The sequence below is a fragment of the Sceloporus undulatus genome, chromosome 3 (genome assembly GCF_019175285.1).
Source record: "Sceloporus undulatus isolate JIND9_A2432 ecotype Alabama chromosome 3, SceUnd_v1.1, whole genome shotgun sequence".
Taxonomy (NCBI): domain Eukaryota; kingdom Metazoa; phylum Chordata; class Lepidosauria; order Squamata; family Phrynosomatidae; genus Sceloporus; species Sceloporus undulatus.
In genome coordinates, this window is record NC_056524.1 from 214,974,087 (window position 1) to 214,990,985 (window position 16,899).

The following is a 16,899-nucleotide window of genomic DNA, read 5'->3' on the forward strand; positions in this document are numbered from 1 at the left end:
CATCATCATCATCATCATCATCATCATCATCATCATCATCATCATCATCATTGATGATCATGTTTTTGCCTTGCCACAGTTCCATATTGACCCTGGGCTGTTTATAGTGAGATGAAATGTATTTTCTGCCATGAGTTGGAGCATCCCAGCTTCTTTTTGCTCCAGTTTTTAGCCCCTTAATTTTGCTTTCCACCTGGTTTTGCCTTGTGCATCATCTAAACACCCCACCTTCAATGTGGCTAGAAGCTGCTTAAAGAAGATTTCCACACTTGCCTGCATCTCTGCTAAAACACACCTGAAACGTCGTTCAAAGGTGGAGGAAGTGCGTATGTCTGGAATCCAGGTGCACTTCCTCAATTGTCATGGAAATGTCACTCCCTCTAGTGTTGCTGAATCATCGCAAGGGGAGCATTCATAGGAAATCTGCTCCCCGGGAATGATCCAGGGAGGCTAAGGAGGGAGCGACGTTTCCCTGACGATCGAGGAAGCGCGCCTGTGCCAGACACGTGTGCTTCCTCCACCTGTGAGTGACATTTCAGGGACATTTTAGCAGTGATGCAGGCAAGTGTGGAAATCTTCATGGAAATGTTGCTCCCTCTAGCGTCCCTGAATCATTGCAAGGAGAGCAGATTTCCTATGAATGCAAAGTCCGCTCCCCAGGAATGATTCAGGGAAGCTAAGGAAGAAGCTAAGCTACCTTCTCTTGAAAGGCATGGTGACAATTTTTAAATACTAAAATCAACAACCTGAGGCTCCCTGGATATTGTTGTACTCCACCTTCCATCATTCCTGACTGTTGGTCCTATTGGTTGAGGTCCGTACAAGCTGGAGTTAAACAACATCCAGAGGGCCACAAGTTGCCCACAGATGTTATCCACGGAGGGTCCTAGAGTCAAACCCTGGCGGATACCAAGGGCCCACTGTATACATGTTGCAAGCTCCACTGGCTTTTTCATCAGGCAAGGTGGTAAAAGCCATACAGAAGGGAAATAATGAAGATCTTAGTCATAGGCCTGCATTTTGTTGTTCTCAGTTCAGATGGTATGGAAGAGTTACTCTTGCAGGCTAAAGAATGTAGGCCGAGCCAGTGGAGCTTTGAAAGTTTGCAACATGTATATTGTGCATTTTGGTTGGTCCAATAAAGGTATCATTGCTTGGTGGATTTTGGATGTTGTTGGACTTTGCTATATGGCCAACGCAGCTAACCCTGGATATATTTTCTGAGTTTGAAGTGCAAAAGTAGTTTTCACTCAGATGGCTCAGACTCAAGGAGAGGAGAGGGGAGGGTAGAACTTTGCCCTTCTCAGTAGGTTCTGGCAAAAGCAAATGGCTACAGCCTCTTCTAGTTTGTTTGTTCTTTCTCATTAATAACTTTCGTTGTATTGACCACACATTGGTGTTACTTGGCCATGTGTTCCAGTTTTCATTTATGAGATATTGGAGGGTTTGCAGTTCTCACCAATCTAACCAGAACCAGCTCTGACATGCTCTTTATGGGACAGAATTAATGCTAATGCTGCATTTGTGCAAAAGATTAGATTAGTTTTTTTCAGGGTCATGAAGGCCACACATTCCTCCGCTTTTCTTCATGCCTTATTGGCCACATTGTAAGATTCCATTATATTCCATAACTTCTCAATGAGAAAGGCAGCAAGTGCCAGAGGCATGGTATGAAAACAATACTGCAGCATCATAAAATATGATGCTATGTTTGCTTTACAGATGAGTTGTGCCAGTAGAAACTTTCAGGGCAGCAATATTAGGTTTTAATATAACAGGAAGGTTCTTTGTCATCAGCAGGTGGACAAGAGTAAGCCTGTTCAGATAAAATAGCACTGCACAATAAAAATGATGATTACATCTTTTATACCAATCAGCACCATTGTTTTCTCACTTCCTTAAGGCTTTTTAAAAGCAGAAAAATCAACAGACAAACACAGAGCTTGTATGCACAGTAACTGCATGTGCTTTCTCTTATGCTTCTAGTTTTTGCGGATGGTAGAAGCTTGTTCCAATTTCCTCAATGAAGCTCTTCACCCGGAAAACTGTGTTGGGATTCTGAGACTTGCTGACGCTCATTCACTTGATAAACTGAAGCAGCAGGTCAAGAGCTACATTATCCAGAATTTTACTCAAGTACTGAATTATGATGAGTTTTTAGAGTTGCCGGCAGATGTCTTGCATTGTATGCTAAAGAGTGATGACCTTGGTGTCACCGAAGAAGCTCAAGTGTTTGAGACAGTTATAAGCTGGGTGCATTACAAGAAAGCAGAACGACTCCCACTCTTGTCTTATGTTCTGGAAGGTGTCCGGCTGCCCCTTTTGGACCCTTGGTACTTTGTAGAGACTGTTGAGGCTGACCCACTCATAAGGCAGTGCCCTGATGTCTTTCCTTTGCTTCAAGAAGCCAGAATGTACCATTTGTCAGGGAACGAGGTGAGTAAATCAAAGCAAAATAAAACAAACAGCCCCCCTGCCCTGGGAATCGAGAATCGCAAGAGAGTAATTCTATGAGGTTAATAGCCAAATGGCTTTTGGTTGCTTCCATAACTGTGGTAACAGTATTGAGAGAGGTATTATTACCTATTATTATTAGTCTCTTGCAGCAAACCAAGAGAGAGACTTCTAGATATAAACTTGTATGGCCTCACCATTCCTATTCCCCTACCTTCCCATTTTTATTTATTTATTTACTTATTCATTTGTTTATTTAATTGTGTGTTAATAACTGTGTGTTAACACAAAAATCCTTACCCAGACTGCATCTGCCCACCATTTTAACAGCCATGGTTCAATGCTATGGAATTGTTGGAATTGTAGTTTTATGAGACATTAACCTTCTCTGTCACAGAACTCTGGTGCCACAACAAATTACAAATCCCAGAAATGGCATTGAACCATGGCAGTTAAAATGGTGTCAACCTGGATTATTGCTGTAATGTGGATGCAGCCATATATTTGTCTCCTTTCCCCCCTCAGTCTCTCAAGTGTTGTGTTGTCTATTTTAACACATGAGGAGGGACATGCACTAGTTTCACCACCTCGATAATAGCTTTTCACGTGTGGACAGTAAGAATCTGGGGACCTTTCATACCACAAAATTCTAGCATTATGATCCCACTTTAACTTTCATGGCAATATCCTATGGAATCCTAGGGATTGCAGAGGTTTTTTGGGTGGTGATGGTGTGATTTAGAATTCACAACCAGAGAGATCCAGTGGCTAATGAAACTATGGCAGGGTACAGACCTTCCAAAAAGGGCGGTCTGCCCGTGCCTTGTTTTGCTGCGTGAGGAAGCTACAGCGGACAAACCGCACGGTTTCCTCACGCAGCAAAAAGAACCCGCAAAAAGCAGGTTCTTTTTGTGGCACCATTGTGACGCTGCAGTGCGCCAATGGTGCATTTGCGATGTCACAATGGTGTTGCGACGTGCGGACGCTAAGCATCTGTTGTGTCAAAATGGTGGTGCCCATCTGTACATGGCGCTGCCATTTTGACGCCCTTGTCACGTGCGAGGGGTGAGGGGTGTCTGGAAGCGCCGGCCCTCGCATGTTATGAGGGCGCCCTATTACGCCCGTCTGTCCTGAGCCTATATACTCCAGGGTTTCATATGATACAGCCAAGGCACTTAATGTGGAATCACAGTGTTATCATTTTGCAGTGTGAAAGAGTTCTTGGAGAGACTTCTCTATGCATGGAATTTTCACTTTCAATATCAGTGGAAGGAAGGGGCAGGGTTAGCATACTCCTTGCCTCAAGTGTTAAACTAAAATAGATAACAAGATATGGTTAAATGAACACATAGATATCATATCTGCCAACTGTCCTGATTTGGCAGGAACAGTCCCAATTAATCCTCTCTTGTCTCACTGTCTCATTGCTTTAAAGAATAACTCACTTTCTCTTTCCTCCTCCCACTTTCTCCCTTTCCCTTTGGCTGCAAAATGATTTCAAAGTGCAAAGTAGTTTGCACAGTACTCAACTCAGTGGAGGAAGAGGACAGGAAGGGATGGAGTCTTGCAATTCCCAGTAGGCTCAGGCATCTTCAAACTGCTACAGTCTCTCCTAGCTTCTTGTTCTTCCTCATTTATAATTTTTCCCATTTTGACTACACTTTGGTGTTGCTTGTCCACACATATTCCTGTTTTCATCTGTGAAGTGTTGGAAGGTATGAAATATGTGTACACTACTGTGGATAACACTTCATTCATGTTGCAAAGTGGACCCTAGTCTACAAAAAACTTATGCCATAATAAAGCTAGTCAATCTAACATTTCACAAGACAATTTCTTACAGTTTTCCCTATTCCTAATCTATTATCAGTTTTCAGTTATAAAAGTGTTTAATGTCAGTAAATGGGAATTTGACCATTGCCAATACCCTCTCTCCTTGATCATCTTTTAAGTACAGATCTGGAGAAAGAAAGGTGTATGATACTTGTAGTTTAGATCTGGAAGCTGATACTGGAAAAAGTAAAATTCTGGAATCATTATAATATGAAATTGATTGTAAATGTCAAAAATATTGTGAAGAATTAGAGTACAAAGAACAATCTTTGAAGGAAGAGAAAGTCACAACCCTATATAAACATACAATAAGGTGTAAATAAATAAATACTAATTTTATATCATGCCAATACTAATAATTTTATTGAGTTGGCTTTAATAGTCAATTATACAAAGAAATCATTTCAGAATCGAAACATTGACTCAGAAACTGTACTGTCTCAAATAAAAAGCAGAAACAAAGCTGGGTGTCATTTTCATAAATAATGTGGGGAATAACACAGAAGCTTGTAAAACCATACAATGTAAGGTCAGGTGCAGAAAAGTATGTACGGTAGTTTTCCAGCACCATTGGCAGCTGGTGGTTCCAATGTCAGTGGGGCAGATAATCCGCTTTGTGTTTTAGTCTGAATTTTAAGGTATTTCGGCATCCAAGGTACTGAACTTACTTGAGGAACTAAAAATGTGCTTCTTTTAGAGCTGACCTAAAACCTGAAATGAATTAACCACTTCATTTGGCACAGAAGCCATCGCTCCCTAGCACCACCTTCTGAAAATGATCTGCCAGACAGGGGTGAAACTGTCAGAATGAAGTGCTCTGGACCCAGCCCCAGTAATTTGTACAAAAGCTGCTTCAAGGACCAGGAAAATTTACAGAAGAGTACTCAGCCTGCTTTTGAGCAACAAAGAGCATGACAACTGACTGTTTTAGTGTACAATTAGGCTGGAAACAGATGAGTTTAAAACAGTGATTCTCAATCTTCCCTTCAGATTTCTAGATTTTAACTCACATAATTTCTGCCCATTACCCACACTAGCTGATATTTCTGAGAGTTGAAGTCTCCAAACATCAAGAGCAGCAGTGGGCTGCATATGGATCCCTGTTTTCCCCCTTTAATAAAGGAATCTTTGCTCCCAAATCCTTCTAGGGGTTGGGAGGACAATTTTGTCATTTTTTGCCTCCATTTCAGGCCCAGCAGAGGCCTTTTTTCTAACAGGAATTGAACTGAAAATGGACTTCTGTCATTTAATATTGTACAAAAGCATCTCATGTACTTAAAATGGCTCAGGGGTGAAATTGCCCCATGCCTGCTACAAATTTTGATATTTTTGTGAGAGTGCAATGGGTATGGCCCTCTGCATTCTCTTGGAGGGCTAATGCACTATCCTGATCCCCAACAAGTCACCCACTCCTGATATAATAGAGAGATCTTGTAGCATCTTTGAGACAAACTAAAAGAAAGAAGCTGGCAGCATGAGCTTTCGTGGACTAAAGTCTACATCCCCTAATGCATCTGAGGAAGTAGACTTTAGTTTATGAAAGCTCATGCTGTCAACTTCTTTCTTTCAGTTAGTCTCAAAGCTGCTACAAGATCTCTCTATATACTGATTCTACAAACTAAAACAGCTATGTCTTTGAATTCTACTCCTTTGATGCCTGATCTAGAATGATCAAAACTTGAAAAGCCCTGGTGTAGATAATCAGTGTCACCCAAGAGACTATCTGGAGCTAAATGGCCAGCTGCCTCTTTGACCATTTTTCCCCCAAATAGAAAGTTAATGAGCAGCCTGTTCATACCCTCCAACTGACCCGGTTTGGCAGAATTAATCTCAATTAATCCTTTACAGTACTTTCCCACAGTTCAGCTGCTTTTAACATGTCTCTGTTTCTGTCTCCTCCTGCCACTTTCCACCTTTGTCCTCAGCTTGCTTTAGTTGCTGCAAACAGTTCAAAGTGGAAAAGCTGGCCAACTCAATTAATTCACAGGGGAGAGAGGAGGGGGAGGAATCTTGTCCTTCCTAAACTAAAGACATAAATTCTACAGTTTCTTTGCTTAAAATAGTAGCCATGAATGTTCTTATTCATTAATAACATTTGCCCTCTTGTTGCCAAGCCACAAGTGTCCCTGTTTTCATCTGTGAAATGCTGGAGGGTATGCAGTCTGATATCTGGCATAATCCCTAGGGGCGAAGATGAGTTTGTTTAAGCGTGACTATACAAACATATCCTTCAAGGTATCAAACAACTATATTTTCCTTTTTAGTCTGTTTTTCCCCTTGAGCTTTACAAAGCTGAGTGTGGTAGTTTTATGATACATTCACATTTTGAATGCATTCTTTTGAGAAACTATAACTGAAGTCTGAATGTGTGCAGGCACTCTTAAAGTGTACAGAATTTCTTGAAGGTTTAAGGGAGTAATTTACTGGAAGGGAAGATGGACTTTTAAAAGAATGTCAGAACTTACAGATCTGTATAAACTCTTGCTTTCCTTTAGATAATTTCAGAAAGAACAAAGCCCAGGATGCATGAATTCCAGTCAGAGGTCTTTATGATCATAGGTGGCTGCACAAAGGATGAAAGATTTGTATCAGAAGTAACTTGCCTTGATCCTCTAAGGCGTAGTCGTCTGGAAGTAGCAAAACTGCCAAACACAGAACAAGAAATAGAGAGCGAAAATAAAAAATGGGTGGAATTTGCTTGTGTTACATTAAAAAATGAACTCTACATATCAGGTAAGGAACACAACAATGTTCATGGGAAAGAATTAAGAAGGAATTGCAGCATACTTTATGGCAGGTGTGGAAAATTTCCAGGAGTCAAGAGGTGGCGCCATTCTCTCTCCAGGATACTGGAAGAAGGGTCAGTTCTGGTTTTGAAAAGAAAAGATCTAAATCAAAATTCCTATGTAAAATTAGCACAATACCTGAAAACGGTCATGAACATCCAGTAGTATCCCCTTGAGCAGGAATGGAAAAATGTGGACTGTGGACTGTATGAGTCCCACTGAATAACATGCATTTCTAAGGGGCCTTTTATATCCTTCCTTCCCCACCTCAAGCCCTCATACTCCCCATAAAAAGAAATCATCACAAATGGGTAGATTTCCATTCACTTAAGTAGCCCCTCTCCTCAAAGTGGGGAAACTTCAAAACATGCAAATGAAAAGTAAAACCTTTGATTTCAGTTTTAAATTATTTTCAGGCAGTGCCACCATATGTGGGCATTTCCACACCCTTTGCAGTTGCCAGCTTCTGTTCTAGATGTTCTGGAGAGGTGATTAGTCAATTTCTTGGTCACCATTTTGGGAGAATGGGCTTCTTAGCATCTTTTGATTTGTATCAGTGCTAGAGGTATAGCTATTGTGGGGAGGGCAAAATATGGACATTGCCCTCCCAAATAAGAATTCTGCCTCACTAATGAAATTTTCCTTCAGTTCCCATATTTCTAGCATTTCATTAATTAAAACCTCATTTGAACATTTTGAAATAACAACTTAGGCATTCAAAGGAAAAGTACAATTCCCAAGACAATGTGAACACAACAAATATAATATTCTGGGTGTGAACAGCCAAAATAAAGCTGCTTCGAGTCACAGCTTGAGGCATGGTTGTTTCATGATGCATGAGTCCTAGAGTCCGAAAGCCACACACTAAAGCCATGCTTCAGTCTCTTAGGGCTGGAGCGTGGCTTTGGTGCGACTTCAGGACCTTTAGGACGCATGCATCATTGAAAACACCATACCTCCACTGTGACTCGAAGCCGCTTTATTTTGGCTGTCTGTAACAGGCCGAAGGTAATATTCATTTGGTGGGTCAGATTTTTAGATGAGGTGGCAATGTCCTCATTTTGCCCCCCTTTCTCATAGCTACACCCCTGAGTACTTTTTCAGATTAACATTTTGCCCTGCTTGCCTTGCAACCCTGAGGGTTAACTGAAAGAACAGTAGTTGAGAGAATCTTTGGGTTGTAGTGAGGTTCATGGGCTAGCCGCTAGACAGACATAAATTTTGGAGGATGATACTTTTAATATTTTTGGTCTGGATGTGCAAGATCCTAGGAAACTTTCTCGAGTTTGGTATATTCCACTTATTGTGAGGAGGAAAAGAGACACAGCATGAAGTTTGGAATATAATTCATCCATCAAACAAATGGATCCAGATTGAATATTTGAAAGTTGGAAGATGGAGACACAAAATGGCCGTCTTGGGTGGCAAAGTATATGTGCTTGGTGGTTTTGATGGTATACAGCGAATCAGCAGTGTGGAGACTTATGATTCTTTTCACAACTGTTGGTCAGAGGTAAAGTTCAGATGTACTTTCAGTAGTAGTGAAACAAGAAAAAAACACTAAAGTAAAGATATTATACTATCAGGGTTTAACCGATAGGCAAATAATGTTTTCAAATGACATAGAATTCATACCCTCCAACTACCCTGATTTGAAAAGGAAATTCTCTGTCATCCCACTTTTTGCTGCTTTAAAAGTCCTGTTTCTCTCTCTTCTACTTTCATTCTTTTCATTGGCGTATTAGTTGCTACAAACTGAGTTCACAGTGCAAAATAATTTGCACTCAGTTTAGCAACAGTGAGATGATAGGAGACAGAATCTTGCCCTTCTTAGTAGACTCGGGCAAAGCAAAACTGTTGCAGGCTCTACTAGCATATGTATTCTTCCTCATTGAACTCCATAGGGTTTGCTTATGGTAGAATGTGTGTTGGATTGCATTGTAAAAAGCAATGTTATTTCACTAATTAGATCCATAATACTTCAGGGTGTGTGTGAGAAGGTAGATCTGGTTATAGTGGTTATTTGGTGTTTGTGGAAGATTTGCTAGGTTTTTCTAACTCTCAAATGCAACAACAAAAATAACTTCACGTCCTGAATTATACTGTTGAAATTAAGAAGTGTTGCATAGATGAGGAGGTAATAAGTTTTTGCACAGAAGCAAGTTCAAAACAAATTCCAGGGTTCTGTATTCATTAATTGTGTGTCTTTTCCACTAAGTTCTAGTTTGCACTAGGGCCTAGTGAAAAGCAAAATAAATTCTGCTGCATTCTTAAAGTTTCTCTATCCCTAATATTCTTCATAATTAAGTAGTCAACACAGATACCACATGGTTTGCTTATATATTCAAGTTTTTTTGTTACTGATTTGCGTGTTTAAATTTGGTTTAGTTTCTAACTGCACACAGACTGAATTATCCCTTTTGTCTGCAATGTGATATTATCATTGAAGACATTCAGACATTGTGATGTCTGCTGTTGGAATCCAATCTTATAAGAATACCACAGAGTCCAATCTTCATGTAGGGCAGTAAGTATATCTTCCTTAGGCTACTGAGCCAAGCCAGTCCCAGGAGAGTGAGATGGGAAGAGAGAACAATCAAACCCTCTCCAACCCTCTTAATAGTATATATACACTACAGCTGATATGACTAAGGGCTGTATCTTAAAGGTACCTTACATCACATCTCCCTTTCATGGAATATAAAAACAATTATACACTTTAGAAATAATACCTTGTATACAGAATTTTAAAAACATAAGTAGAAACCTAATACAAGAAATACTATTTCTCATTGACCTAACTTACACAAATCATAAAAAGCCACCTTAGGGCCAAGGTGCATTTTCAGGAGTTATCTCTCTGGCCTAAACACTGGTCTACCATATGATGTTATTTATGTTGGTTGCCTATCTGTTGTTGATGTTTCCACCTCATCATTATTCTCAGAATAATGGTTCCCACCATATCCATTGGTTATGCATCTGGTCTTACACTTCTGTCTCTGATAATTTCTGGCATCCGTTTTCTTAATTGGCGTCTATTACGCCGTATATCCTCATTAAGAGTCTTTATTTGGTATGACCGTGGTTGTTTACATCTTTCTATCACTGTGGCAGGAAGCCATCTTTCCTTGTGGTCATTAGATTGCATCCAAACTGCATCTCCCTCTTGTAAAGGTTGAAGTGATCTAGCTGTTCGATCATAAAAATGTTTTTGTCTTTGTTGAACTCTTTGTAGATCCTGATGCACATTAATAGGAATCTTAGGGCATAATAAACCAGTTGTTATGGAGTTTACTTCTCCAACATCCTGCCCATCAACATTTGTGCGGGCGAATTGACAACCTGTGCTGGTGTATTGCGATATTCCAACAATGCTAGATGTAATCCCCACCCGCCTTCTTTACTTTGTTCATAAGCTGTTTGATAGACTGAATTGCTCGTTCTGCCATACCATTAGATTGTGCATATCCTGGGCTACTAAAGCATTGTTCAAAACCCCCATTCTTAGCAAATGTTTTAAATTCTTGACTAGCAAATGGCATGTTATCACTCACCACTATTCTTGGTATTCCATGGCGAGCAAACACAGACTTAAGCCTACAAATTACAGTTTTTGCAGTTTTATCAGGTAGACTTATTATTTCTGGACATGTGATGTCTGCTGTTGGAATCCAATCTTATAAGAATCCACACAGAGTCCAATCTTCATGTAGGAGCAGTAAGTTTATTCATCCTTAGGCTACTGAGCACAGCCAGTCCCAGGAGAGTGAGATGAGGAAGAGAGAACAATCAAACCCTCTCCAACCCTCTTAATAGTATATATACACTACAGCTGATATGACTAAGGGCTGTATGTTAAAGGTACCTTACATCACAGACATTACATCTTAGTTGAGTTTATCTAGCATCCCTATGATTCCTTGAAATATATATTTTTATCAGAATAGAAAATTAAGGTGAAAATGGATCATATTTTCTAAAAATCATATTATAAAAGTATTTCTTTCTTTTGTATATATATATGCCTGTGTGTGTGTGTGTGTGTGTATTTAGGGAGCCACATTTTATGGTCTACAACTCATATAAATCCACCTCAGTAAGGCCAGTGATAGTGGACTGTTCCCCAAAATATGGAGGGACAAAAAGTCACTCCCTGCCTGTGATGTCCTGCCAGGACTGATTAACTTTCCCCTGCATTTTCTTTCACATTGGTTCAGGCCTTAGATTGTTTTAGTGTAGAAAAGTTCATTGTACTATATTAGTTTGTGGGAGGAGCTGTAGGTTTCCCCTGCATTATTTCCAGGTTTGGTTTGCCCTTTCCCAACATGCTCTGCTGTAGCTAGAGGTTTTTAGTTGGGGAGCAGACCTTGCTGAGAGCAAGCAGGCCCAGACAGCCGGAAAGGGCATTTCTTACAACTCAGCCAAATTAGTTACCATCAGCAAGAAAATAGAGGAATTCAGGAGCTGAAAGACCCTGCACCAGCTCTATTGAGTGAGGAGAGCAAACTAACATCAGACCCAGAAAGATGACATCCAGAAGATTGCTGAACTGTAAAGTATCTTTTATTTAGAGCTGGGGAGGAGAAAACTCTTTATTTTTGTCCTTTAAATTAAATTTCCCCCCTTTTGAACTTTACATTCAGCTTCAGATCCTTTTCTGGGTATCACAGTTTGTTCTCACCAGGGTACTGGCGTTGCACACCCAAACCTGCCACCACCTTTAGTTGGGTGTGTCTTCATACTGCCACTCAGTGGAGATTTTCAGACAGGGGGAAAAAGCTGTGAATAAATGGTTTGTTGTTGGAGCACTCCTGGATCTTCACCAGATAAGTCCTGGATGAGTGCAATGTGTCTGAAAATCTTCAGTACGATTGCACGATTTTACTCCCAATTTTTTTTCTCCATCTGAAAATCTCTTGTGTTGTATTGTACTTTCAATTCCAGGTACTGTTTATCATACTGTCAACTGAGCATTAAATCCCTGGACCAGGATTGCAGAAAGAACACAGTATACTTAATAGTGCCTTGTCACCTCTGATGATTAATAGCCCATGGTACAAACTGGTGTGTGCGTCTCAATTAAAACTGAGAGAAATATAGATATTTGATGAAAAACTCACCTTTCATTTAAAACACATCATTTTCTTCTCTAAGAAAATGTTCTCTTTCCTCATCTTAAGAAATCTTCTCTAGGATTCTATTTTAGGTCTTTCCCCTTCACTTGTTTACATTCCCCTTTACTTTTGTGTTCTGCAGAGGAATTTATTCCCATGGCATCAACCACTACTTGAATATTGACAAGATTCTGCTCTTTTTTTCTTGAACAATTGCTTCTATTTTTGTCAATTCACTCTTCATATTATGTCCACTAAACTGTGTGAATGATGCTTCTTCAACTATAAAAACTAAATGCTTGGAGGCCTATCCAGATTGGGACTCTGGTGAAACAAGTAGATTCTTTAACCCTTTGCCCTTGGTAGTGGATCTATTTCCAATCAGACTTCCTTAATTAATTGTGTGAATGTTGTCATATTTACGTTCACATTGCTGTCACATTATTGTCACATTGTTGCCCTTCAGTGATCTACTCTGCACCCACTCAAGCTTAATAATAGAGAGAGCATTTTCATAAACAGTGTGGCATAGGCGATTATGAGACGAGGAAAAATCGGGGAAGAAAAAGGTATACTCCTGGCAAAGTCATGTAATTGTGCTGAAGATTTTCAGGACTTAACCCAACAAACCATTCAGGACTTAACCCAACAAACCATTCTCAGGACTTTTCCATGAATGATTTGTGATTTTTCCTGGAGTATGCCTTTGACTCTTGGCTTTTTCCCCAGCCTGATAATCTCATTAGTGAATTCTTGGTCTGGAATGAAGGGTAGTCCATCTTCAAATCTACTTCATCACTGAATGCTCTTGTACCATTAGCTAATTCTTGGCCTATCCTATCATAGTTATTAAGATAGATGATATCACCCAAGGTCCTATCGCACTGCACAGTTCTATGGTATGTATTATGGCGAAGAACTAGAGCTGGTAATTATTGCTTGCATTTTGACACCAATGCCACCTCCCACCTAAACCCCGCCTAAATCTCAGCTCCCAGCTGTGCTCAACTGGCTGATTTGAAGAGCTGGGAGCTTCCCAGTTTGCAAATCAGCCTGTTGAGCATGGTTGGGAACCGGGGTTTAGGAGGGTTTTAGGCAGGAGACAGCATCGGTGGCTAAATGCGAGTGATAAGACCTGGCTGCATCCCATAAGAGGATTCAAACTGAGAAAGGTAAGCCGGGTTTTTTAGCTGTGCAAAAAAATATGTCTTGAGGGCATTTGCTTCTTAATATTGAAAACATTCTTCTCTTCTGATTTTACTGAGAGCTAAACGACACCCTGCTTTAATACCTATTGTAGTTTAGCATCAGTTTCTTTTTACCTTCAGCTAGTATGAGTGGCCTAATTCAGATCAGGACAGTTCTGTGCAAGTGCAGACACTTTATCTCCCCACAAGTTATTTTGGACAAACACACCATGTGAGCCATAAAATGAGGAGAATTCCCCTATGTGCCACTGAAAGCCTCTCACCACCATTTTCTAGCCCATGGAGAGGATTTGAAATAAAAACTGAACAGAAGGAGAGGTTTAAATCTTGTGCATTTTCCTGTAATGTTCCTGATCTGATTTGGGCTACATGGGCTTACTTGAAGTTTTAAAAGTGATCCTACATTGCATAGGATGCATTTAACATTACATATACATTAACCATAAGACCCTGGCCTGAGTTCTCATCATTTCTCTCAAATACTCAGTAATTGTAATCTTGCTGGTGAACCAATTCTCTATCTTAACCTTTTTACCTCCGTCTTAAATTCAGTTGAGTATCCCATTGCTTTCCTTTGTCTTCTGATTATTTCTTCCCAGCCTGCTCTCTGTGTACATTCATTCAGAGTGACATAAACAGGGGGCTGTTACACAGACACGTGTACATACACAGTGTAGGAAATAAAGATTAATCATGAGCTATGTTCCATGATTTTGTTTTGCTTGGAATTAATATAGGCAGCTCCTCTCACGATCAGCGTGAGCTCATTTGGGGCAGCCAGCTACAAGAGGAAACTCTATGTGATTGGAGGAGGACCCAATGGGAAACTGGCCACTGATAAAACACAGTGTTATGACCCAGCAATGAACAACTGGAGCTTAAAAGCCCCCATGCCTGTTGAAGCAAAATGTGTCAATGCTACAAGTTTTCATGACCATATCTACGTTGTCGGTAAGTAAAACATTCATTCTCCAGTACAAATATAATTTTTCTCTGCCTTGAACTGTAGCACTAGAATTTTCCTTGAAGGATCATAGAATCATAGAATCATAGAGTTGGAAGAGACCGCAAGGGCCATCCAGTCCAACCCCCTGCCATGCAGGAAATCCAAATCAAAGCATCCCCAGCAGATGGCCATTTAGCCTCTGCTTAAAGACCTTAAATCATGAAGTGATTTAATAAAGAATTGCTTCTTGCACACCAGGGCTGAGGAACCTGTCACCCTTCCAGTGTTGATGCACTACTGCTCCCCTTGCCCCTATTATTAGGCAAACTCCATGGAGATTTTCAGACAGGGGAAAAAGCCGTGAGTAAATGGTTTGTTGCTGGAGCATTCCTGGATCTTTATTGGATAAGGCCTGGATGAGCGTGATGTTTTTGAAAATCTTCAGCACGATTGTGTGATTATGTCGGGAGTATGCCTTTTATTCCCAGCTTTTTTTCCCAATCTGAAAATTTCTTATGTGGGAGCTGATGGGAACTGGAGTCTGGCAACCTCTGGAAGGCCCCAGGCTCCTTAGTGCCAGTCTATAAAATTAAATTGCATTTTGTGGTGAGGGACCATCACTGGGAATACTGTTTAAAAAAGGGTAACTTACACTTTCCAAGTGTGTGCACATGAGAGGAATTCTTATAACAGCAGTTGGCACACACTGGTGCTGGCAATATGCTACTGGCAGTCATCATGGGTACTAGGTGGTGAATGGGCTCTCTTACAAATGGGTGAATATCAGGTTATTGTATAATAACAAGCATTATAATACTTAACTGTGGAATATTCTAGCACAAAATGTATTGCCAACCATCAACTGGGACATTTTTTAAATGGAATTGGTTAAATTGGTTAAATTGGGAGTGGGTGGGATGGGGCTATCACTGACTACTAATCATGATGGATACATGCTCTTCCCAGTACTTGAAACAGTGTGTGTCTGTACAGTATATCACTTGCTGGAGAGCATGATTGGGAGGAGCTCTTGCCTTTCTGTCCTTCTTGTGGGCTTCTTCCCAGAGGCAATTGGCTCCCCACTGAAGGAACAAGATGCTGTTCTAGATAGGCCTTTGGTCTGATTTGATATTGCCCTTCTTATGTTGTTATGATCTTATGATGCCTTTATGGATACATGTTATTATAGAGGTGTCCAAAATTTGGTAAGCTCATATTCACATACAAATGTAGATAATTTTGGATGAATTTTGAAATTCAAGACAGGAGAGCTATATTAAGTCAAGAGCTGTGAGATTCTTGACCATCACATTTTGTCAACATTCACTGACATGTTTTTAAAATAACGATAAAAAATTATATGATGATGTACCTTTTTATAATAACATGTTCTCCTGCAGAAGGAGCTGGAGTGGTGTAGTGTTTTGTGTTACCCTAGGACTTCAGGAGACCAGGTTTCAAATCCCTGCTTAGCCATGAAAACCAATTAAGCAACCTTGGGCAAATTGCACTCTTTTCAGCATTAGAGGGAGGTAGTGGCAAACTACCTCTGCCAAGAAAAACCTACCATAGGGTCACCATAAGTTGAAGTCAGCTTGAAAGGCCTTAACAACAACAAGGTCTGCCAAAACGAGCCACAATTTAAAACAAAGGCAGATAACCACTTTCAGCTTGAGTGTCCAAGTAAATTTTAGAGTAGTACTTAGGGACCACATTCCAATGGTGAGTGGGGCCAAAGGGGAAAAAAAGGATGGGACCAAAAATGCCAGCATATTTTAGCTTAAACCTCTTAGCCTAAGGAAAAAGTTTCAGCCTTTTAGTCGAGGAAAAACACTGTTGAAAAATGGGAAAGACAGAAAATGATGGTGCCATCAGAAGGGTGTTGTGACCATTTGAGGAAGTCCAGTGGTCTGAACTGGGATCCCAGGAGGGCCAGCTTGTAAGAGAGATTGATGGTCTTTGCATTCAGTTAGCCTTCCTGTACACTGTAAACTGAACACTGCATAAAGGCACCTTATCCATGATAGGAATTACCTCTTGAAACTCTTAACTAGGGACCTTTTCTGGGATCAATGTGGAAATCAGTGGGATAGAGAAAGGGAAAGCAAGTAAAAGGGCTATTGCGAGATGAATGAGAAATGGGGTTTTACAAAAATTCATGCAGCCATTCCCTCCTTTCACAAATTCAAGATATGAATAGGGATGGAGGTGGGGGAAGTAAAATAATTTTCCAGCTTCATTCTGTAGTGGTTTTAGTACAAGTTGTTAACATAAACTTTAATGGCATTTTAATTTCAATTTAACCGTCAAAAAAATCTCTTTTCAATGCAGTTAGTAGTGGAATGTTTAGCTTATTAATAATCATTTAAACACATTAACCCCTTTCTCCTAACTTCTCTGTACATTATACATCGGCTATACTGGTCAAAGACCAAATAAATTTTATTACTATTACATTATCCATCAGTAATTTGCTTCAGACTAATGGGCTCACCTTTCTTTGGCCATTATCAGATGAGTCTTGAACTGGGGGACTTCAGCACTGGGCGGTTCGA

The 16,899-nt window shown here is 40.2% G+C and overlaps 1 protein-coding gene across 1 annotated transcript in view; it reads left to right on the top strand.

Annotated features, from left to right (window-relative positions):
* KLHL6 (kelch like family member 6) overlaps positions 1-16,899 on the top strand; it is a 42,581-nt gene that overhangs the window by 21,670 nt on the left and 4,012 nt on the right. The window contains exons 4-7 of the mRNA XM_042457320.1: positions 1,987-2,436; positions 6,783-7,020; positions 8,384-8,586; positions 14,136-14,349. Of these exons, the coding sequence (XP_042313254.1) occupies positions 1,987-2,436; positions 6,783-7,020; positions 8,384-8,586; positions 14,136-14,349 (1,105 nt within the window). The remainder of the gene's footprint in view (positions 1-1,986; positions 2,437-6,782; positions 7,021-8,383; positions 8,587-14,135; positions 14,350-16,899) is intronic.